General features: G+C 41.5%; 1 protein-coding gene across 1 annotated transcript in view; it reads left to right on the top strand.

The window, feature by feature from the left end:
* GLB1 (galactosidase beta 1) overlaps positions 1-12,554 on the top strand; it is a gene marked incomplete at its 5' end in the record, with an annotated part of 37,300 nt that extends 24,746 nt beyond the window's left edge. The window contains 5 exons of the mRNA XM_026034998.1: positions 1,982-2,071; positions 3,836-3,949; positions 4,620-4,751; positions 7,445-7,684; positions 11,321-12,554. Of these exons, the coding sequence (XP_025890783.1) occupies positions 1,982-2,071; positions 3,836-3,949; positions 4,620-4,751; positions 7,445-7,684; positions 11,321-11,581 (837 nt within the window). The remainder of the gene's footprint in view (positions 1-1,981; positions 2,072-3,835; positions 3,950-4,619; positions 4,752-7,444; positions 7,685-11,320) is intronic.
* Positions 12,555-22,545: the final 9,991 nt, after the last annotated feature.

Genomic DNA, 22,545 nt, shown 5'->3' with positions numbered 1-22,545 from the left:
TCATAGGTTATTCAAGTGATTATGTGCAACTTAATACCACTTACATCTGTTTTTTATTTCATTATCTACCTGGGGTAAAGGCCATTAGCGCTCATAGGGCTGTTGTGTGTTTCTGTAAGGAAGCTCCCTCAGGATCTGTGCAGATCTCCAGCTTTGCAGCCTGCAGTACAGGGCCCAGCAGTTCAGTCCTACCAGCAGCCTACCAGCCCTGCATTGCAATTTAGCATTCATTGCCTGCTCYTTTGGAGGGGCGCAGCATGAGGAACAGGGCACAGCAGCAGCCCAGAGCACTTGGGGAATTTCACTCTCTGGAAGGCAATTGCAGGTATAGTTCTTAAGTTGTAGCTTGAGTTTCCTCCAAGAACTTCCTGCTGCTTCTCCAATAATCTGAATAATTTTGAGTGTGTTTGGTACCCTGCATGGGAAGGGAGGTGGATGCTGTGCCAGGTTTTGGTCTGTTGAGACCAACATGCACAAACAGTGCGACAGATRAGCCAAGTTGTGGTGAGGCAACATCAGAGCTGCTGTGGGGARGGAAGGGTGTGCTCTTCTTCATGGAAACAGGCAGGTAAGTGGATACTGTCCTGCCGTGTCCTGAACATGGAAAGGATTTGGGGACAGGCAGGCCACTAAACCAGGTGTTGCACGGTCTCCATCTACTGCTGCATTGGATGGATGGATGTCGGTATGTCAGAATACAGGGGATGTTTCCTCAAAAAGAAAGAGTGCAGATGAAGGGAGAGTGGTTTATGTGTTTCCTGAGCATGCAAGCTGTGCAAAGTAGCAGCTGGTGGATGTGCTGCAGTACCTTGCTCTCAGTTTAGAGGGGGCAGATASCAAAATACTGTCGTTGCAAGAGAAACAATGTGACTTTTGTTTGTGCATGCTGGAGGAAAAAAGAGCGTGTACATGGGTGATTGTTGATGGCTTCCGTCACCTATGGCAAGTATTTCACACGGTCTTGTCTTAGTATTTTCAGCACTTCTCATTTTGAGTATGTTGTGCGAAAATTTAATACTTCCGTTACTCAAACAATCTAAGGAAGTCTTTTTTCTTTTTTTCCTGACAATGCTGTTGGATTATGTGGCGTTATGCTATTTTTAAAAACCTGTAGTTTTCTTTATTACTCCATTTTTTTTCCTAAGAAGGCATTCAAAAGCCAGTCTGGGTTTGGGATGCTTTCAGTGTCTTCTGTGTAATTACCACTGAGCAGCGGCAGTACTTTTTGTGCAATAAGCCCAGATCTTTCATGAAAAATGTAAACACAATTGATTTTTGAGCTTGGAGGATAATGTGCATATTGTGCGCATCTTTATTAACATACAAAATTAATAGCAGAATTTGAGGAAGAATTGTAGGTGAATAAAAATTTTCTTACAGCCATATGTAAGTCGGGATTCAGCAGGATATTTAAGCCTGTGACTAGCCTAAACCATGCAGTCCATCTCACTAAAATCAGTCCAAATACTTATGTATCTAAGTAAAGTATATAAAAAAAATAGATGAAAATATAATAGATGAAAGTGTATAAGTAGTATGGAAATTTTCATTAGCTTGTTTTAAGTACCCTGAGTGAAATCTGGATAATTCAGTTGTTTTAGCTTAATTGTCCATAATATCTTCTTACAGAACTTCTGTGAAAAACTTCTGCATTTGTTCTCATTAAAAATAAAGCGATCCTTTATTATTTATGAGTCCAAAGCAAACTTAAAAGATCTAAAGATCTGTGTTTGGGRTTTTTTTTTAAGTGTTCTTCTATAGGTACCATGTTTTCTTCAGGTGTCATCAGTTCTCTGTACAGTGCTCTATTATTGCACATTACTGAGGTATCTCAATGTATATAAAGGTGACCTAAGGACTTCATTTGTCTCTGCTTTCCTTTTTGACAAATACAGCTAGCTGGYCAGGTGGCCTGATCCGAAAGCTACTTTATTTAGACTGAATTTTGCTGACCTGCCCATCTGCTTTTTCTCTGCTGTAGGTGGGTACTGTGGTGGACGTTCTTAACAAACTCTCATCTGCTGGACCAGTAAAAAGCACTTACCCCTTAACTTTTGTTCAACTAAAGCAGGTAAGGATTGTTTGGGTAGGCACTTGCAGTCCTTTTGTGAAGCTCATTTGAACAGCACTGCATGGTGTGACTCCTCTCGTGTTCGGTGTCTTWTACCATATCTCTGCACAGGTAGTGATAGTGTTGACAAGGTGTACAACACTTTTGTACTGGAGGCGTTTCCATATCTGACACTGCTCCTGTTTTASACCTGAGATTATCCTCTTTCCAAGAATGTAGGTGTATGTGCTCTCCAGACTCACTGCATCCTTTCTAAAGTACTGATTTTCAGGTTTTCAAGATAATTTGATATTTTATCCATCTATCTTTTTTTTTTTTTCATCTCTACTCTTTTTCCTTATTCTTATTTTCTCTTTTTCTTCCCACCTACTACTCTACCAGAGTGGGAGCAATGGCTGAGATGAAAGCACATTCTTATGCAGAGAGAATGGGTCATGCAACCGTGACACTTTGGTTGCTTTAAGTCCCTTCTGTTACTAAGTGTCTGGTGGACCAAGAGAAGGTTAAAAGGGAAAACTTTGGGAGTGACCTCTTGGACCTGTTGCAGCTCACTGCCCCGGGCATTCACCCCGCTGGTAGAGATGGAAAAGTGCCGAATTTYGCTCTGGCTTCTGCTGAATCCCCTTCCACCTTCTTTGCTCCTCTCTTTCTACATTAACTTGTCAGTTGTGGTGACTTTCCATAGCTTCCCTTGCAGTGCGAGGTCTTGCCTTTGTGACTGAGTGACTCTTTGCTTTAGGGGCACATGTCTGGGCTCAGCTCAGCACGGGCTGGTGCATGGGTGCTGTTTGCCTGGGGCCAAAATCAGCTGCTCGCAGGGAATGTGATGGTGGCAGTAGCTGGGGGAGGGAGATRGGGGGGAAACAGTTCAGCTTGTGCCTCGGATATTTTACAAGGTGTTATTCAAGTAGAAAACTCACTGGTTATCCTCTGGCCTTCACGTTTTATAATGTCTTGAGTAGGAAAACTCCTGAGAAAAGAGGGCAGCCAGTGGAGCTTCCAAAACCTCCGTTTTCTGTGCACTTGCTTGCAAGTGATGCTYGTAGTTACAGAGGGCAGGAACTAGTTTACTCTCACTTCTTCCTGTCAAGGCCATGCTAAAATCCAAATCTAACAGATAAATGATTTTGTGGCTACTGGGTGAAAGAGAGCATTTTTTGTTTGGTTTTTAATTTGTGTTTCACTTTTGATAAGAACAAATCTAAATTTTTTTTTTCTCTTTTTTTTTTTTTCCCTGCTGGGGAACTTGGTGAAAAATCTTCTAAAATTCTCCTGATATAAATCAGCTAGTTTGTAAAAGACATAATCCATCTGATTAATATGTCAGTTTGGGTGCAGTGAGTGACTTTTAAGTGTATTACATAAATTCAGCTATGGAGGGATTTTCCAAGTATTTCTGTCAGTGTTTTTAATGAAGAACTCAGTGTTGCGGATAATTAACTGTTTTGTTTTCGTTGTGGAAATACCTCCCTAGCTGAGAGCTTTATCTTTTAAGGTTATGTACATGTACAGATGAAAGATTTAAAAATGGAACTTTTTAAAATTTTCACTCATCTAAAGGTCAAAGTAAAATCTAATCTTAAACTGCTATCTCTGATAAACGCTATCTGAAATGAGCAAAAGGTGATGTTTCAGTCAGAATATGTAGGCAGGAATGTGGAATATTTCCAATTCATGACCTGAACTGAAGCTACAGATTAACCTTATTAATGAATCTTCTCTCTCTTTTTTTTTTTCTTCTTTATTTCTTGCCCCGTTTCCTAGTATTTTGGGTTTGTACTGTACAGAACTGTCCTTCCGAAAAACTGTACGGAGCCAACACAACTCGCTTCGCCTCTGAACGGAGTCCACGATCGAGCCTATGTCTCTGTGGATGGGGTAAACTCTGTCTTCTGGTATCCATTCCTGCTATGAATAGTCTTCACCCAATGCTTGTGGTCTGCCTTTTTTTTTTTCTGATTCTCCTCCTCTTCCCAGCTTACCAACATAGCTGTATTAAATGATCACATTATGAAAAGAAAAAGAAGGAAGGAACTCTACAACTGATTCATGTTAAGTGTGTTAATACGTWTTTTTAGAAAACAAGAGTGTGCCTCACTTCTAAGGAAAATGTAATAGTTTCCACTTTTGAAATATTTGAATATTAATATAGGCTCGTGACTTCAGTGGAAAAATACCTAGAAGAAGGGCTTACTTGCAGGCTCATAAAATACTTTTATGATACTTTCTACAGTGTTTCCACTGATTTTTTTCTTGTTCTTTTTTCCTTTGAGGGTAGGAGGAAGTGGAAGCCTGAGCTTACATCTTACCTTTTGAAACCGGCTTCTGACCACAAATTAAAGAAGAAGAAATTTTACCTTGCCTTCCTTGAGCAAGCTTTTGTTCTTGCTTAATAAAAATCAATATCAGTTCATGGATTTTGATAGCTTCTATTCTTTGATCTGTGCAGATTTGCATAACCATGTGCATAACCTTCATGTAAACTGAAAAGACAAATAAGAGAAGGTCTTTTTCAATGGTTTTCTTCCTTTTTGTATGTTTCGTTCAGGTTCCTCAGGGTGTCCTTGAAAGGGGTGTATCACTCGCCATAAATATCACTGGGAAGGCTGGAGCAAATCTGGACATCTTGGTAGAGAATATGGGCAGAGTCAACTTTGGGCGATTCAATAATGACTTCAAGGTAAGTAAAGTCATTTAAGCCATAGGCACCTTTCACCCCTRCCTCTCCCTGTGCCCCTTTTCTCGAGCAAAAGGATCAGGATTATGCAGCTGTAACTTTACTTCAAAATCTAACAACTCACTAGTTTCATTTGAGTCACTGAAATCAAAGTGGAATTAAAAATAGTTCTTTTAATTTTTTTTTTTCTGTTGGCTCACTTATGCTGCCAGTCAGAGTGTCTCCCACGAGACTTTCAGGATGAATTGAACGTGTAGCTGGCGTCTTAAGATGGGCAAAACTGTTAGGATAAACTCAAAAAGAGGCTGGAACTCCAYTTAGATCTTGGCCTTACTTTGAGGGCCAAGGTTGAATTCACCACCCTTACTTGGAGGTGAATCTTGGGGGTTATATGTACATATACACATACATATGTCCTTCTTTATCCAATTTCATTTATCAGCAGCGTACCCCTGCCAAAGTTTTAGGCTGTCTCACAGGCACTCTACCAGGCAAAGATTCCTGCTGAGACATTAGGAGTAAATAGCAGAAAGCCCCTGAATGCTTGTGACTACCCGCTGCACTTGGGAACTGTCACCCATCTTCCTAAGTGGTGATGCCAGTAAAGTAACACTGGGAAGGGCAGGAACAAAAGGGATTTTTTGCACATTTTAGACATATTGGGATTCTGAGTGCTGTATATTTYTTTTTCCAAGAGGAGGAGCAGAGAGCAGTATTGTGGCATATAAAACCAGGTGCCAACATGAGTGGCAGTGCTGCCTGTGCTGCCTTTTCCCTGAGCGTCGAGAGAGGGCAGCTAGTTGAGCGGTGTTTTGACTTCAGCTCAAATGCACGTTTCGTTGTATAAGGAGGAAGTGCCCAGGTGATCAGGAAACCTGTGTGCTGGGTGCTCAATKAGCAGGGCCAAGGATGGATTAGGCRGCTGCTGGTTGTTGCTGTGGTTGAGCTGAAATTCACACTTAKGCCAGTCGTCAGCCTTTGAAAGATTAAGAATGAAAGCAAGTTTAGTTAGGCTCGTGCACATTGAGAACAGCCCTCTAAAAGCAGGATCGTTGCAGACAGGAGAGCGAGTCTTTCTCAAGTCGCTTCTGAAGGCGTGTGTGCTTCTTTACATTGAATGTCTCGCTCTGTTCCTTAAGGCAGATGTTCTTTGTGTTGACTTTGAAACAAGGAATAACTATGCCTTGTTGTTTAGGGTTTTTACACAAATGCAACTTTGCAAGGTAGGGTAGTCCGCCCTAAAGTTATTTTTGAAATGCTGCATTTTTAAGCAAGTATGATAGCTCGTTTGGGTTTTCTTTGACTGTTTTTTTTCTCCTTACTTTTTTATTCACGTTTGAAATGGACCATCTTGCTTTGAGGAAAGAGCGTTGAAAGAGTTTTTTGGTTTTAAAACACTGCTGACCTAAGTCTTGTTGTTGAAGAACACAAAGGAAGGAAGAATGTGGGTTTTATTCTTTTCTTTTTTTTTTTCTTTTTAACATACTCACTGCCAMCTGTGTCTTTCATTTGGGTACCTTGAATTGGTACCTTTGAATATGCATTCAAATACAGACGCAAGTAAGAACAGTCATTAGGCACTTGAGATCTCTCTTGAAAATCACACYGTTCTTAAAGATGGATGTAGAGAGGGAGGTTAGCAAGTTTTAGTCCGAGTTTTGTTGCATTACTTCTGCTGATTGCCGAACAAAGTGAAGTTTAGGATCTGCAACAACGTTTTGCTGTTTAAATTCTGTGCAGATATTGCGATCTGAAGAAAGAAAAACAAATTCTTGTCTTTGAAATGGACATTTAGGTAAAAAGAAGCATTCCCGTTAACACTCACGCTGACCAGCTCGTGCTGACCAGACTTGTGAAGTCAGTGCAATTCTCATTAGATGTTAGAGGACAGATGGATGACACAACAGCAGCTCTCCAAGACAATAGAAAACATGTTGTTGCTTGTGCACTTACTTGTAGAATTACTTTTTTTTTTTTCATTTTTAGTTTATGACCTTATCTGCCTTTAACTCTCTGTGTGGGTACCCTGATGTGCTTCAAGAGTGCACACAGTTCCATAGAAATGAAACAAGACTGTGGGCTGACTGTAAGCTTACAACTGACTGTAAACTTAAAGTATTTCGGTTAATCTGAGCCACAAACTATTTGCCTTGAGAACTGATTTTTTGATACCGTGTGTTAACTGTAATAGATATTTAGGAAGTAAATGCTGCTTTCTCTGCTATTGTGAAGGTTAATGGCTTGGGTTAGTGACTCAGTATTATCAAATCTTCTGATTGTATCTCAAGACTTAGGTATTTAGTGTCTTTTCTGCCCTTTATTAAGGCTCAGCTTTTAGAGTCATGTCTTCAGGTTTAAGAGTCATGTCTTCATGTCTTCACAGCTGTGAGAAAAAAAAAAAGAGAAAGAAAAATGGACATAAACGAAAACTTAAAACTTTGAAGAGTAACAGATCTTTCACAGAGAATAAATAAAACCTTTAGTTCTTAAGTGATTTTTATACTTTAAGGAAGACCAAATACTTCGTGTTTTTCATACCSAGATGGACAGTTATTGTAACTGCTTTGTTTTAGCCGAGGTTTAATTCCCAACTTCATAGTTCATGCCAAATAAATTGAATAAAATGGAGTTAATTAGCTAATTACATTGTGCTTTTTTGTTGTTTATTTGTTTTGTCTTTTTCCTCCTCCCCCTAGGGTCTAGTTTCAAATTTAACTCTTGATCAAGATGTACTTGTCGAATGGGAAATCTATCCTCTAAACATAGATGGAGCAGTGAACCATGACATCAATGGCCAATCTGAGCAACTATCGAGATCTCTTGGTAATCCATCAAGTTATGAAGCACCCACATTTTACACTGGTAGACTTTCAATTCCTGGTGGGATTCCAGATCTGCCTCAAGATACCTACGTCAAGTTTCCTGGCTGGACAAAGGTACAACTTTTTGCAATAAAAACTTGAATTCCACTCAAAACATACATAGACTCATATGAAAGGTGGAACTCTACATCTCCCGTGTCAGCAGAAGCAGGCTGTAGTTATGAGGTGCAGCAATAGTTAAATGACTGGTGAATGGGTTACTTGTTTTAAGTAAATCTGAAGGTAATCCACTAAGAGGGAAACACACATGTGAAATGTGTATAGTGTTGATGTGAAATAAGAGGGCCACAAAAATTAGTCCTAAAAAAAAATAATTTTTATTCTGGTACAAGTGAGATGCTAAAGGCCATTTTCCTGGTTATGCAAGTTGATTAAAGGTAATTAAGAGCACATTTGTAGGGCTGGATGAGGACCTATGGATCCTGTTACAAATCATAGGAAGAATTAAGCTACAAGTGCTAGTGTGGTGTCTGTAAATGTGGGCGCAGTGTTCGGAAGATATTATTACTTCTCTTCTGGAGGTTACCTAGAAATGTACAGAAAGGATCAAAGAGGTCGTCTCGCGAAGCTTGTAGGCAGATCTCTSTCAGTAGGAACTTCTGGTAAGCTGAAGGCTAACTAGAGGTTAGTCTAACTAAGGTTAACTAGAGCAAAAGAGAGAGTGTTTTTGCAGTGCTAAACAGTGCTAGGTTTGAATCAGCTCAGCTACCTGTGGGAGGCCTTGACAGCAAGATGTGTCCATTGAAGCGTCCCAGTGAGTGACATTCAGCCTCAGGCTTCAGGGAAGTCCCTCTGTTGGACTAAGCTAGTCCTTCCTGAAGCAATTTGTTAGCTTACAGTTTTCAGAACAGAGTAGGTGAAGGAAGTGTTGGTGATCTATAAACTGTATTCTAGTTTTTAGAGCACTTCCTAGTATGCAGGAGACTCTGATTCATTGTTGGCATTTAGTGTTATCAGCAGGGAGTTTGARGAAGTGCAGCTTCTGGTCCTTGTTCCCGTATCTGTTACAGTCATTGAATAAAATCCAAAAATAGTCCTTTGCACAGACTGGAGTCTGGGACTTGTGAAATAAAGTATTTCACCCAGTGAATCCCAAATTCTTTTTTGGATAGTGAMATCCTTCAAGAGAGATTGACCATGYCTTCCTGCTGGCAAAGCCTGCTTTGAAAGGGGAAATGAATCCAATAAGTCTTATAGATAAAGGGGTATCTCTTTCTTTTATCTCTATTTTACCTATTATCTGACCCTCTGAAGATTCCTAGGTGAAGAGATTCCAGGTATACTGTAGATAGGACTGCTGAGTTGATCCCTCAGGACTTAATAGGTCACGGAGGTGTGGACTGGGCCATAGCTTTGAGTAACAAGATATCCAACAGCAGTAAGACCGACACGATGCTGGGAACAGGGCAGGGAGGCAAGCAGAAACTGAGACTTCCAGATAACTTTCCCAATGCATAAATACCTGTAGACCAGAGGGCAGTAAGAGTTTAAATCTCCCTCAGATCCCATTGGATCTAGGCCCTAATTCCTTGAATGGCACTGTATAWATTTTTCACATGAAGGTGAGAAGGGGAGCTTTTAACTGGAGTTAAAACTGAGAATTTGGAGAACTAAAAGAATGGCACTTATTAGAAGAAAAACATGCACTTCTAATGTTGATCCTACCTCAGCATGTTAAGGAAAAGATGATATGCTGGTAAGCCAAGCTCATGGGTGAAGCGTTCATAGTCATGCATTGCTCTGGGTAAGATGTGCTTTGCTGGATTTTGGACATGTGATTTTGTACATCCTTTAGGTGCAGTCTTCAGAAATTGCAGTAAGGAGAGGGGGCAGTTTGGATTGGATAATTTAAGTTCATAGCTTTCTTAGAAAAATGAGCCAGTGACTGATTAAGATCAGAAGTAGACACTTACCTGATCTTAGCTCCTGTGTTACAACTCTAACACAAGCAATTGTGTCCTACACTGAACTCCTGCTTTATATAGGGCTGGGACTTAACGGTAGACTCACTTGTTCATTTTGTTTGTTGGAGGGAGCTGGGATTAATGTCATCTTTTCTCCTAAAACTAGTGCAGAAGCATGGTAGTGAGGTTGAATAAACAGTTCTTTTTCTTTTTAATCCTGCAAAACAAGCCACAAAGCAAGATAAAGTGGATTTAAAAAAAATGTTTGAGGTTGAAGTTTATTAACACCTTGGTGTAACTGTGCAAGATAGGATCTTACAGCACGGAAGTGGATAGAGAGCTGTAATAACTCACCTGCACTTGTAAATTTAGCAACTCTTTATAAAATTATCTTGCAAATTCCCTAAAAATCGGTATTTAGAAAGACTCAAAAAGGATAAGGCAAGAAAAAATCCCTTCATACATCTTAAAAGGTTATACTCAGTGTGCTACAAGTGCACTTCTCTAAGTCCTTAAAAATATTATTGCAGTTTTAGCTATCCTAGGCATACTTAGAAGGCATCAAGAATACAGTGAGAGTTCTTCCTTTCCAGTGACTCAAACACTTTATTATCCATACCAGTGTGTGTCAGTGCCGCTAATTTGTTTATTTTTCTTCTATATTGAATTACTAAACAACAAAGCAAGAGRAAAACAGAGATGAACTTCCTTGTTCCCATCCCTTTACTTGTCTAATGAAATCTTAATTTTCTGGCTTGTGGTAGAAATGAAGCTTGTGAGGAGCACGAGCAGATTATTTGTTCAAACCAGTCATATATCCTCCCTTAAGTCTTCTTTAATGAACCAAGGATCAGCTAGACTCAGCATGAATTTTTTTATAACTTTCTTCCAAACTTTCTGCAGTTTTCAGTTTAAAGACTGTTGGCRAAGTATATGCTTGTGACACTTCGGTGTATCCACTTTCTGGTATATAAATGACTTTTATTTGCCTGATTTTGCTTTATTTTTAAACTACGGCGTTACAGTGTTAGATAGGTGTTTTGAACTAAGGGATTCTGGCTACCTCCATTATAAAAAGACATTTTAAAAAGTTTGTATCTCAAGTTGTAAGCAATGMTATTGAAATGCATGACAGAAAAGGTCAGGATTTTAATGGCCCAAAGTAGATAAAACAAAATTCAGTAGCCTCTTGTAGTGCAATTTCGCAGGTTCTTTTGTTGTCCAAGTAATCTGATTACAATAAGCACTTGAAATTTCACATTTCTAAACAAGCAGTGCATCTTTTTCATGAAATTGTAATACAGGAAGGGGCTACCAAGGTAGTGAGGTCTTATAATTTTACAAGAAAAAACACAACACAGATTTAAGATTTGCCCACGTTTTTGTGTTTACCTTCTTCTTGTAGCAACCAGCTTCAAGTTGCCAYGGTATTCAGGTTTGTTTGGTCTGAAACTTTATGTAAAATTCAGTGACAGGATCCTACCATTTTATTTTCCTAAATATTGCCATATTTGAAATGACTGCTTTATTTGACCATGCAAGTTTTAAATATTAATAATGATTTTCACTTATAAAAAAAGTAGATTTGTTTCATCGTTTGTGCTATTTTCTTGAACGTATTTTTGATCTTGGTGTTTATTTCTGCCAAACTGACACATCAAGAAAATTCAGTTGCTTTGCAAGGAGTGTTATGTACTTAATAAAGCTGTATAGTCAAATGATCGCTGTCAAATTATTAAAACTTAATTAAGTCTTTTTTTTTTTCTTTTTTCTTCTCTTTTAACAGGGGCAGATTTGGATCAATGGCTTTAACCTGGGTCGCTACTGGCCTGCCCGTGGTCCTCAGTTAACCCTCTTTGTGCCAAGCAATATCCTTGTTTCCTCGGTGCCGAACAACGTGACGGTGCTGGAGCTGGAGCGGTCGCCCTGCAGCACGCGGGGCTGCGAGATAGAGTTTGTAGACACGCCTGTTATCAATGCAACCACGCAGCACACTAGGGATGCCCCTCGGCTCTTCGTGAGAGACACGGAGCAGAACCCGCTGTGATGGCTCGAGCCTTTCCTTGCTCTTTCGCCAACKTGGCTTCCCTTTTCCCTCAAGCCAAACTTCCCTTTTTTAAAAAAGTCAKTGTTGGTCAGTAGGTCGTAGAGCTGAGGAAGGTTTTAGAATTCGTAAAAGACTTCCCTTTTCTCCTTGTTTTTAAACTAGCAAGAGTCAAATACAGAAATTCTCTTTAAGAATGAAAAAGAAAGAAGAAGCTGTAGATTTAAAGTTGACCTTGGATTGTGAAACAGAACCCAGGTGAAAGATAATGTTGGTGTCATAAAAATGTAGCCCCACATACTGTGCTTGAACTCTTAATTTATCATTTTTTGGCACTGGAGAGCAGTGTATTAAGAGGTGCACAATCCCTCGAGCCTGCAGCCTGTTCCTGCCTGCATCAGAGGGGCTGGTGCTTCAGAGCAGCCAATATTTTCTGGTATCTGGTTAGTGTCAGTGTCGTCTTAGCCTGCACTCATTTGCTGCTCATGTTGAGTGGATCTCATCTCTTGTTGCGCTGCCATGTGAGTGACCACGGAAAGTCTTGAGCTCGTTTCCTCTGAGGGGGAGAGCACCCAAGTGCAGGCTGGTCTAAACAGCAGCCGGGGGGTTATTGGGGCCCGTGGTCACAGTYCTGCAGCCACCCCTGCGATGCTGCTGGGTGATGCTCACATTTCTGAGCCCATTTACTGCTTCTCTTCTGTGATCTCTGAAGTCTTAAGAGTCGACTAATAGGTTCAAGGACTTAGGTAAAACTTAGGCTCGCTCTGTTGGACCATAGACTGGCTAACTTGCCTGCTGTATATGGTCTTAAAGTGAGCCATTTTAAAATTACATTTGTAAACTTATTGTGTGTGCGTTACTTTTAATAATGGACTTGTATGCCTGTTTTTCATAGGCCGGAGCCTTGAAAGCTGAAGGTTTTAAGTCAAAGCATTACATTCTTTTTTTAGTCACTATTTGACATTTTATGGTTTTTTTTTTTTTTTTATTTCCAGTAAATTAATGATCTTTGTAAGTGGCTGATACTTGCAAAGATGCAGCATCACTGTCGGGAAAGCTGGCTTTCTGTATTGGTCTGGAGCTCTTTTGTTTCAATTCTCATAGTTTTTTTGCCAATCATGAAGACTCCTTGGTGAGATTTAAAGGAAAAAACATTGAGATGATGCATTAAATTAAATATTCTAACAATCTGTCAAGTTGCTCCTCTTGAATTTGTATGGCGTCATTAAAATGGCTCTTGAAAGATGAAATCCCTCTGTGTTCATTTGAGAGGGAAAAACGGGAGAAGGAAGTTTAAGAGGAATTACTGGGGAGCCCCATTCCCTTCAGCACCTGCATCTCTCCAGGTGTGTGGCTTGTTTGACTCGTGTTTGTTGGGCTGCCGGCCTTGTTGGCTTCCCAGCTTGGGCAGCTGTGGTTCACCTGAGCTAAACAGAAAGTGTCCACTGTGAAATTCACTCCTCAAATACAAAGTCTCAGGGCCAAGGACTGTGTGCACAGTAGCAGGACCCAAAACRCTCTGTTTTGGACTCGAGATACACACATTTTTTTTTCCTGAGCCTCATCTTTGTGCAGGCCCTGGAAAATGCTCTGCAATTAGTTTAGTAAAAAATATTAATCACCTCCAAGCCAGATCTTGAAAGTAAGGAATGGAACAGAATTAGTTTCATACCGGTTGTGGGTTTTGTGGCTTTAAGTGTGCAGAATGATAGCCCTATATAGATATTATTCCAACAGCAGTTCAGTGTTTTAACAGCCAGGAATATTTTTTTTTTCCCTAGCAGTTAGTGCTACAAGAGGAGTGGAAAAGATCAACTCATAGCTCTTCTTCTCACTTCGTTTGCTTTTACATTTTACTCCCTGAAAAGAACCTCATGCAGTCTGTGACATCTTAAAAGCACCAGGACTTTGCATCGAGCATTACAAACATCCTGCCGCGTGGAAACGACGCTAACAAGAACAACAGGGAACAATTTCCACTTTGCTCCCAAGCCTGCCTTTGCTCCTAAGACCTGCTCCTGGGAGTCAGGATTGGTTTGTGAGGAGAAATGGAGTAACTCTGCAGAGCGTGGAGTTAGGGGGCTGGGTTTAGCACAGAGACTCTTTCAGTCCTTGAGCGGTTTGTCATCTTCAACTGTAATCACAACCATGTGGCAACGAAGGGCTTTAAAATGTCACTGCTTGGGCTTGGGATGAACGGGCACGTGGGGGAATCGGAGCTGATGAGCAGTGTGCCCTGTACGGTTGTATTCCCTTTCTAAGAGTAGGGGTGAGACTGCTGTCTTTCCCTTTTGTTCATCTTTATCTTCTTGGGTGACAAGTAGAACATGATAGCCCCTGCATCATGGGGATGAGACTTGGCCTTGTCCGCATCCGCTCCAGCCTCTCTGTAATTCCATGCAAGGTGCCTTCCCCAGCTCCCTGTCTCCATCTCTTCACGTGTCCTGTTTAGGGGGCAAGGGAAGGCAGCTCCCCTCCACCTTGGGCAGGCTCGGTCGCTTTGATGGGGTCAGCAACCAGCTACACGATCTCCTTGCATTTYGTAACAAAGTCACTGGGGACAACTTGCATTCCAGCGCTTGTCTCACACTTACCAGCAAAACTTCCTCTCACTTCTTCCCAGTAATGGGCAGATACGGACCTCTGACCACAGCCTGGTCCTTTACTGGGCATGACTATCACCTTGCCAACAGGAAACTGTAATTAAAAGGTATTTGTTTGCATGGCTGTGCAATCACTCCTCATTTTCTTTCCTTTTGTGCTTGTCAATGCTGTAGCATAGCTTCCCAGAGGAAGCACTGATGACAGATGCACACTCCCCACATTTTTTCTTTAGTCTGTTCTTGTATGCATCTTAATCTGCAAACACCACTTTAACAAGAACATTTTTAGAGATGATCTAGTTGTAAGCCTCTCTGCCCTAATTCGGTATCACCTGAACCTAGACTATACCCATCATTTTTGTTCTTCCAATCATGCTGTGAAGGGAATCCCAGCCGAGCTCTTCTATCTAGTATTCTGTGGTTAGAACATTTGTCAACAGATCACTGAAATCTTTGTTGCTATATATAAGCCCATTATTGCCTTTATAACCCGCAGTCAACGTGAAGTATCTCTTTTCTGTGAGACTCTTCTAGGCCTTCTGTCTTCTTATCTCCATGAAGGACTGTATACAAGTATTGTGTATACACCTGGGTATACAAGTATTAGGTGATGCAGAGCAGCAGAAAGAAGCTTCAGCGAGGATGTGAAAGTCAGGGATATCCTCCTGAATGAGCTGGTCCAGGCGTCACAGCTGTATTTTCTGGAAAGAATGACCAAGTTGCAAAAAAGCTGTTTTGCAGGTGCGGGCTTAAAAGTGTAGTAGCCAGCCTCAAGATCCTGGTAGGATCCCATGGTGAAGGGAACTGGAAGCTACTGGAGAATGGGGCCTGCTTTAATGTAAGTAAGACATATCCAGGCAGGAAGAGATGATCTGGGAATTCAGTGCAAAGGACCGAGTAGAAGAACATGTTGAAAAAGGAATCACGGGGATTGTCGTTCTACTTTTTTTTTTTTTTGCACAAAACAAAAAAAAACCCCTTTTCAGAAAAATGTTGGTGCTTTTGTTATTACCAAAAGGGAGGGGAGTAGCAGACCTGAACCTCCAGCTTTAGGGGGAATCTGGAAGAGCAGGGAGGTGTTACCTGCTGGGAAGCTTTGCAGAACCAGTGATAGTGTCAGGTCTTTGGTAGTGAAATCTCCTCATAGGATACATGTCTGTGCAGGCAAGGAATCAGGATTTTATTTAAGAATTCCCATCTTGGCCTTTCCTGCATACACCTGCCCTTCAGCAGCCAAGTGTGTAGAGCAGCCAAAAGTCCAGGTCCTAGTAAAGYCCCGCTTTAAACCATACTCTATAATGTTGCAAGGTGAAACGCGATCTTGATCATAAACCTCCTGAGCATGCATTGGTAGCAGACTGTGTGCAAGCAGCTTGATACGATCTTGCACCTCAGTAAATGTTTGCAGTTGCATATCAATCATTTAGCCTACTTTTCTAAAAAGAGTCTTTCTAAAAGACAAGAGCAAGAAAAACCACCCTCAAGGGGAACAGGTTAAGTTACTCCAGTTTCGTTTGCGAGACTCTACTACAAACCTGGCCTTTGTGAAGTGGAGTGGGCCTGGTGGATCCCGGTACAAAAGCCAGTAGGAAAACACAGGCAGTAGCCGTGATTCCAAAGGGTTTTTCARTTGATTTCCTTTATTTATTTATTTCTTAACACAAGTCTTTCTGCATGGCTCACACTTTAACTAATTATATATGTGTGTGCACATATATGAAAGGTTCTGTAGGGCTCACACCCCYGCTATATGTTAAGGGAGAGTTTTCACAGTGCTGCCTGGTGCTGTGGGCCAGAGCACAGAGCACGCAGCAGGGAAGTGTCTAGCAAATGGATGTGGGACATCCCTGTGATGCTGCAGATAAGAAATGCTTCTTCTGCTTCATTCTTCCTGGAGTCTCTGGTTGTTCCTCTTGTATTAGGGAAGTCTTATTTGGAGAGAAACCCAAAGAATTTTCTTCGGTCTATTCTCTGAAGTGAAAATGGTCTCCACCCCTTCCTCCTATCCACTATTAGTCTGCAAGTTGGGCAAAAATACCTTTGTATGCAGCTTGTTTATACTTCTTTCCTCCAAATCCCATTTGCAGATSCCTTTTCATGCGTACCACAAAGCCTGATAGAGTGTAGGTAGTGAATACTCTTTCCTGGTGTGTAGTCTAAATGGAGGCAAAAGTCGTCCCTAGCTGTGGAGTTCTGCTCTCGAAAGCATTTGCCTTTCAAAAGGTGATGGGTTATGTTGAGGATCCTGCGCTGTGGGTGAAGGGACCTTCTTGGGTATAGGCAGAATGGTTGGGTTGAAAGAGAAGCAGCAGGTGGAGCTTATTTTAACCCACCTCATGCCCTGTGCTTTGTGGCTGGGACACTGAGTTTTGGACAGCAGTTGTCTTCTTTCAGTTCCTTGAAAATGCAGTTGCTGTTTGCACTGCAGGCGTTTGTGAGATAGGAAGTTTTGCAGAAGKAAAAATTTCATTTATACTTCTCTGTTGCCCCATTCATCTTCTTCTGGTTCAATATTATTTCTGGACATTGAAAATACTCTGCTTTACTAGTGAGGTTTTCCAGAAGACTTTTAGCTCTGAGAGATGGGTCTGGAACCTGCACACCCTCTGCAAATCTTTTTTTTTTCTTCAAAATTTCTGACTTTTTATTATCTTCTCAGGTTTAGGATGTGGTTTGCCTTAATCATGAATAGGTGGATCCGGTGTTCTGAAAAGCCTGAGAACCTATGCTGAGCTTAGGAGAGGTTAGTATTATTTTCTGCACTTTTTTCCCCCTAGCAATGAATGTACCTATGAAGATTTCTACTACAGTGCATTCCTATGCCGCTCTTCCTGTCTTTTTGATCCAGAGCAGGATTTACCTCAAAAATTTAAGTTAGTCTGAGTTTGTGGACTATGACCAAACATAGACACCTGCAGAGGTGACCTTTTTTTTTTAAAGCACTGACTCTGGTTGCCATCTGCTGAAGAGCTCTTTGTTTACTTGTTCAAGCCCAACATCTCTGGTTCTTTTGGTTTGTCTCCATGGCTTCGGAGCTGTGCTGAAGAAAGCCTGCTGCCTCTGTGCCTCCTTTCTGACTTCAGCTCTCTGACACTAGTTGCCCTCAGCTTCCATATTAGGCAAACTTTGGGCTCCTGTTARGCTCTTTTTACAGAAAAAAAAAGGAGAAAAGCCAACAAACAAAAGTAAACTTGATCACCCAGTCAAGGAAGTGGCAGTGACTTGGATAGAAAGCGCCAGTAGTACAAATATAAGAATGCAAGCTTGCATTCTCACTTACCTAAATGGCTTCTTTATTTCTCTCCAATTCCAAAAAAAAAAAAAAAAAAAAAAAAAACCCAACAAACCAACCAAGCAAACAAAAAAAGAAGAAAAAAAACCCCCACACAACTGGTTGTGCTAAAATAAGTGAAGTGAGACCACTGCACGTTTGAATTACATGTGGCTTATTTCCAGTTTGTATCATATAGGAACCTACAGGAATGGTGTTGATGGGGATGCTTAGACTCTGTGGGGATACAAAAGTGTTTAAGGTGTCAAAATAGGATCCGGACAAGAAGCCTTGTGGAAGGCAGAAGGGAAAGCGCAGCAGTTTATGGGGTGGCGCCTTGCAGCAGCGCCAGCCAAGTGCAGWGTGCGACCTCATGGCTCACTGCAGTGAGGACAGGGCCTCATGCTGAGCTCTGCAGCTTTCACATTTTCATAGCTGCAAGTGGAAGATTTAATATGAAGAAAAGGAGTTGAGCTGATATGAGGGGGAAGTTTTCCAGGCAAGATGTGCTGAGGGAGGAAAATACACCCAAATCTTAAGAAAAATGATCCTGACCTGGGCAGGCTGTGAATACTCCTGCTTGCTCCCCAACTGCTTGCTATTGTCCTGGCTTGCATTTTGCTGTGGCAATTTCAGAGCAAGAACTGTGCTTATTTTTTTTTTTAATGTTCTTGAAATGCATCACCTATTTTCAGTTGTTCATAAAATAGCAAGGGTAGGTGATGGCAGGTTTAGTTTCCCTCCGGTTTCTAGTGAGTAAGTGTCTTCTTCAGAACTACAACCACATTGCTGTACTCGTCTGGCTGAAACTGTTTCCCCAGTGACTCCGTGATGGACTGGTAGGGGTCTGCACCGGGAGCACAGCAGACCATCAATACTTTTTGTGCTTCAGTCATAATCTGAAAATTAAATAAATGCATAAAGCATCAATTGCTCAGGGAGCTCACTTTGTTGTTGTTTTCTATTTCACCTTCAYTGAAAGTGTATTTTTTTAGAAAGGAGCGATGGTGCTGAGTTTGACTACGGTCCACTTAGCCAGATATTGTTTGAAGGAGAGCATAGCAAATCATCCCTTTCTAAGTTTTGAGCCTGTTACTGAGTTGAGGTGGAATTTCAGAGCCTTTAGCCTCTCCTCAGCGGAAGAGACTCAGCTTTGACTGCTGATTCAACGGCGAACCCATCTASTGCAGTGACTCAGTCTATAAAACAAAGCAAACAAACAAAAAAGAAAACTAATGGTCTGCAGCACTCGGGATGATATAAAAATATCCAGTCTCTTTTAACACSCTAGTTGCTCCTTATTTTGATTTTTGGGCCTTTTTGCTCCTTGTCAGTCTTAATGGCGTTTGATAGTGAAAATTTGGTTCTAGTTTGACTTGGAAAGAATGTTCCTGTTCTTATGAAGTACTTAACTTTTTTTCCTGCTACTTGTTTTAGTGTGTTCATGCAAATCTGTGAAACCCCCTCCTGATTATAAATGTCAAAATGTGAACTAAAGCTTGTAAGCGAATTTAATGGGAGTGAGCATTTTCTGTGAAAACCTTCATAAGTGAGGAGAGCAATCACCTATTGACCGAGAAACATTATGAAAAAATTGCTCAACCCTCCTCCCCCACCATCTCCCCAGCTATTTTAGTAAAATGATGAAGTTGTTTTCATCTTCTCTGGAGATGTCTCATGGGAGATGAAATTTCTTGGGCTGTGAGTAACGGTATGTGTGGTTCTTGGCAATTTGAGATAAGACGTCTAGCAATGAATATACAGATTTCTGCCTCTGTAATGGCAAGCACTTAGCTTTTGTGTAGTATGTTTCACCTGCAAAAGGCTGTTTTGCAAAGAAGKACACAGTCTTGCCCGTGTAACAGACACGAGAGGTGAATTGACTCAAAGTCCTGGCAGGTCCTGGTATCTGACATGCTTAAAAAGCAATTTTTAAGGGTGGTGCAATCTCTTTTGCGCATACTGACKCTTAGGTAGTGACTGGCTTGCCTGCAGTTCACGCTTGCACGTGAGGAAGCCAGTGCAGAGCGAGTCTAAGTGCCTAACTGGGGCTACCAAGAAAGCTTTTTTATTATTTTTCCTCACAAGCCCTGTGGACAGGAGCACAGCTCAGGGTCCGCCTGCTTGGGTCTCTGCCGGGACGACAGAGCAGCGCCCTTCCTTTCGGAGCAGCAGCCCTCTCGAGGGGGTGTCAGGGCTGCGGGAGCTCTCGCGTGCCGGGGACACAAGCGCGGCTCCTGCTGCAGTGAACAGGTCTCGCCGTGTCACTCCCTGAGGAGGGAGACGGGGCTTTTGCCTTGAAGAATCTCACCGATTTTTGAGTGTTTTGTTCTAGGCCAGTCTCCTTCCTGCAGAGCAGTAACTTTGTGGGGTCTTGTGGCCTTACGCCTGCAAAAATTAGGTGCCGTTAACTAAAATAAACATGGGTACAAGCTACCTCTGCTCCACTGTGAGCGAGTGTCAGCTTTTCTACAGCTAATTCAGTAGAAATAGTTGTCATTTCTAGAGTTCTTTTTTACCCCAGGAACCAGGAATGCTGCACATAGCGATATGTATTGGCATAGATATTGTCATGGATATTTAATGGGCGAAGATATTGTCATGTGCCTTCTTGAAAATACAGACCACATTCAGTCATAACACGTGATTGAGCTTTCTATCGTAAATTACTTTACCAAAAAAAAAAAAAGTTTGTTTTTATCTTGTTTATGATGTAGTGAGCAGCTGCCATCAATCTGTACAAACCCTTTTCTGGAATAAAAATAAAAATTAAAAATGTCAGTGTCTCAGATATCTAGTGCTGAAACACCTCTTGCCTTGCTCTTTAAGGTGGTGAGATAAATGGTTAAATGTTTATTCCTTAATGCTTGACCTTACATAGATRCTAATTTGAGGCTTGATTGTTTTACTTTCTCTAAACCAGTGTGCTTTTCTACAGCATAGAGGCAAGAAGAGTTCATTTGTTAGATATATCCTCTTGAATGGAGCTGATGATAGTGTTTGGTTAAAACACACACAAATACCACAAACACACACACATGCACACCACACACACATAGGCAGCCCGGCCCCTCTGCCCCATAAAACCTTCATGGATAATTTTTTCTTAATGTGTTTTTTTTTTTTTTTTTGGGGGGGGCATTCCTGTGGGTGTACGGAACAACTCCTGACTGAGCCATGCTACAGGTGTGCACTGCAGTTGTTAACAAATACTGTTATGTTAAACAAGACAATAGCTGTAACCTGAAGCTGAAACAAAACCAAAACATCGATCATAGAATCATAGAATCATAGAATCATAGAATTGTTATGGTTGGAAGGGACCTTTAGAGATCACATGCTGGATTAAAAGGTGTTGATCACTGGCTCATGCGGCTGTCATCAAAAAAATCTGTCCTTTCTGGTCTTCAGATAGTCATGAAACTGCCCTTTCCAAAACACGGTATTTGGTTAGTATGGACACAGTATTGACATCCCGTGCCTGCTTGCAGTGAAAGCCTCTTAGGCTGGCGAGGAAGTGAGCAGATTTGCCCCTAGCTGGGGGCAACTGCGGCAGAGGAGGCCTGTGGTATAAGGATTCCTTTGAAAATCAAGAGGAGGGCAAGAGGGGAGCCAGTTCCCCCATGGGGAATTTGGGTGGTTCCCTAACGTTTCTGCTGAAAAGAAGTGAGTACTGACCTGTGCTGTATAAGGGGAGCTCGAGGAAACCAGCCCACATCCACTCTTCCTGTTCCTCTCGCTTTGTGAACTCCTCTGCCCCGGCCTGAATTGTCACAACCTTCTTGTCCACTTGTCTTCTTCTATGATGAACTCCAYTCTTCTAGAAGCCCGGGCAAGCTCTGTCGATCTGTTGTGGGCAGGTCTGTGTTCTGCAGTGATGCTGYGGGGCCAGGAGGCAGCTTYGCTGGTCCTTCCRACCTACCAGCCTTGTTTCGTTGCCATTCCCAGTCCTCTTCAAAAAACAACAAGGAACTGAAGTTCCCAAGCAAAAAAAGAAAACTGCTCCCTATCCCTCTTTCTTCTCTACATGATATTTATTCATTTCATGTGTATTTGGGTAGCAGAAAAAAGAAGTCACTCCGTCTGCGGTCATGGTCTTACTTGTGGTCAAATTTCAGTTTACCAGTTATGAGCAAGTACAGAGATCTGTTGTGGTCTTTTTTTCACTTTGATTAAGGTATTTCTGCACCTTAATCTGGTACTGCTCTCTCTATGTATGCGTGACTGAGACTAGTTAAAATGGAGGAGAAACCCTCTCCTCAACCTTCCCGCTCCAAACCACGGTATTTCTGTGGAGGTAGTTTGAGGAGTGACAAGTCTACATGTCGAAGGGGCACATATGCTTTCRTAAAGAGATGTGCCACTGGGCTTGCTCCCAATTCAGGTGTTTTCAGAAGAGCAGATGGGATCAGGGCAACCTTCGTTCAGTTCTTGCTGCCTTGTGAGGTGCGGTAGCCCTGAGGGTGCCTTTCATGGGAGCTCCAGATGTGTGGAAACACCTCAGCTTCTTGCTGATCAGATTCTTGGCTACTTACTGTAGTCACTGAAAGTAAAAGCAAGGAAACAAATGTCTTTCTTGTTGGATTTTTATTATTATTATCATTGTCAGTTCTATGGAAATTTCCATTTTGTATCATCTAGAATTATGGAAAGCTTTAAGGATGCTGTTACTGAACTACATGTCCTGAATGCACGCTGTTAATCAGAAGCAAGAAGCTAAAGTTCAGAAATATTCCAAGATGCCTTGAAAAAAAATCCAAAAATAAGAAGGGAGTGTATTATCAGTACAGAGAGATCTGGGGTGTGCTTGCACAGAGAATGAAATGCTTTCTCTTTCAGTTATCCATAAGCAAATATCTCAACTGTCCGACATCTGAAAGCAGATAAGAGTGATGGCACGGCCGAAGAGCAGCTTTTATTGGAAGATGGCATTAGCAAAGCACCATCATCCATTTATTACCAGATACACTTCATGTTAGTGATGTAGCCYTATCTGCAGAGTCTGGATCTGGATTAGGACCTTCCTGTCTGGGCATCAAAGGCTTGGTCAGAAAGGATGCAGCATGGGTAGTTCAGATCTAGGGTCCCTGTTT

The sequence above is a fragment of the Nothoprocta perdicaria genome, unplaced genomic scaffold, assembly GCF_003342845.1.
Source record: "Nothoprocta perdicaria isolate Ctin4 unplaced genomic scaffold, notPer1 scaffold_154, whole genome shotgun sequence".
Taxonomy (NCBI): Eukaryota; Metazoa; Chordata; class Aves; order Tinamiformes; family Tinamidae; genus Nothoprocta; species Nothoprocta perdicaria.
Note: the sequence above shows the minus strand (reverse complement) of the source record. Positions and strands in the feature narration are given on the sequence as shown.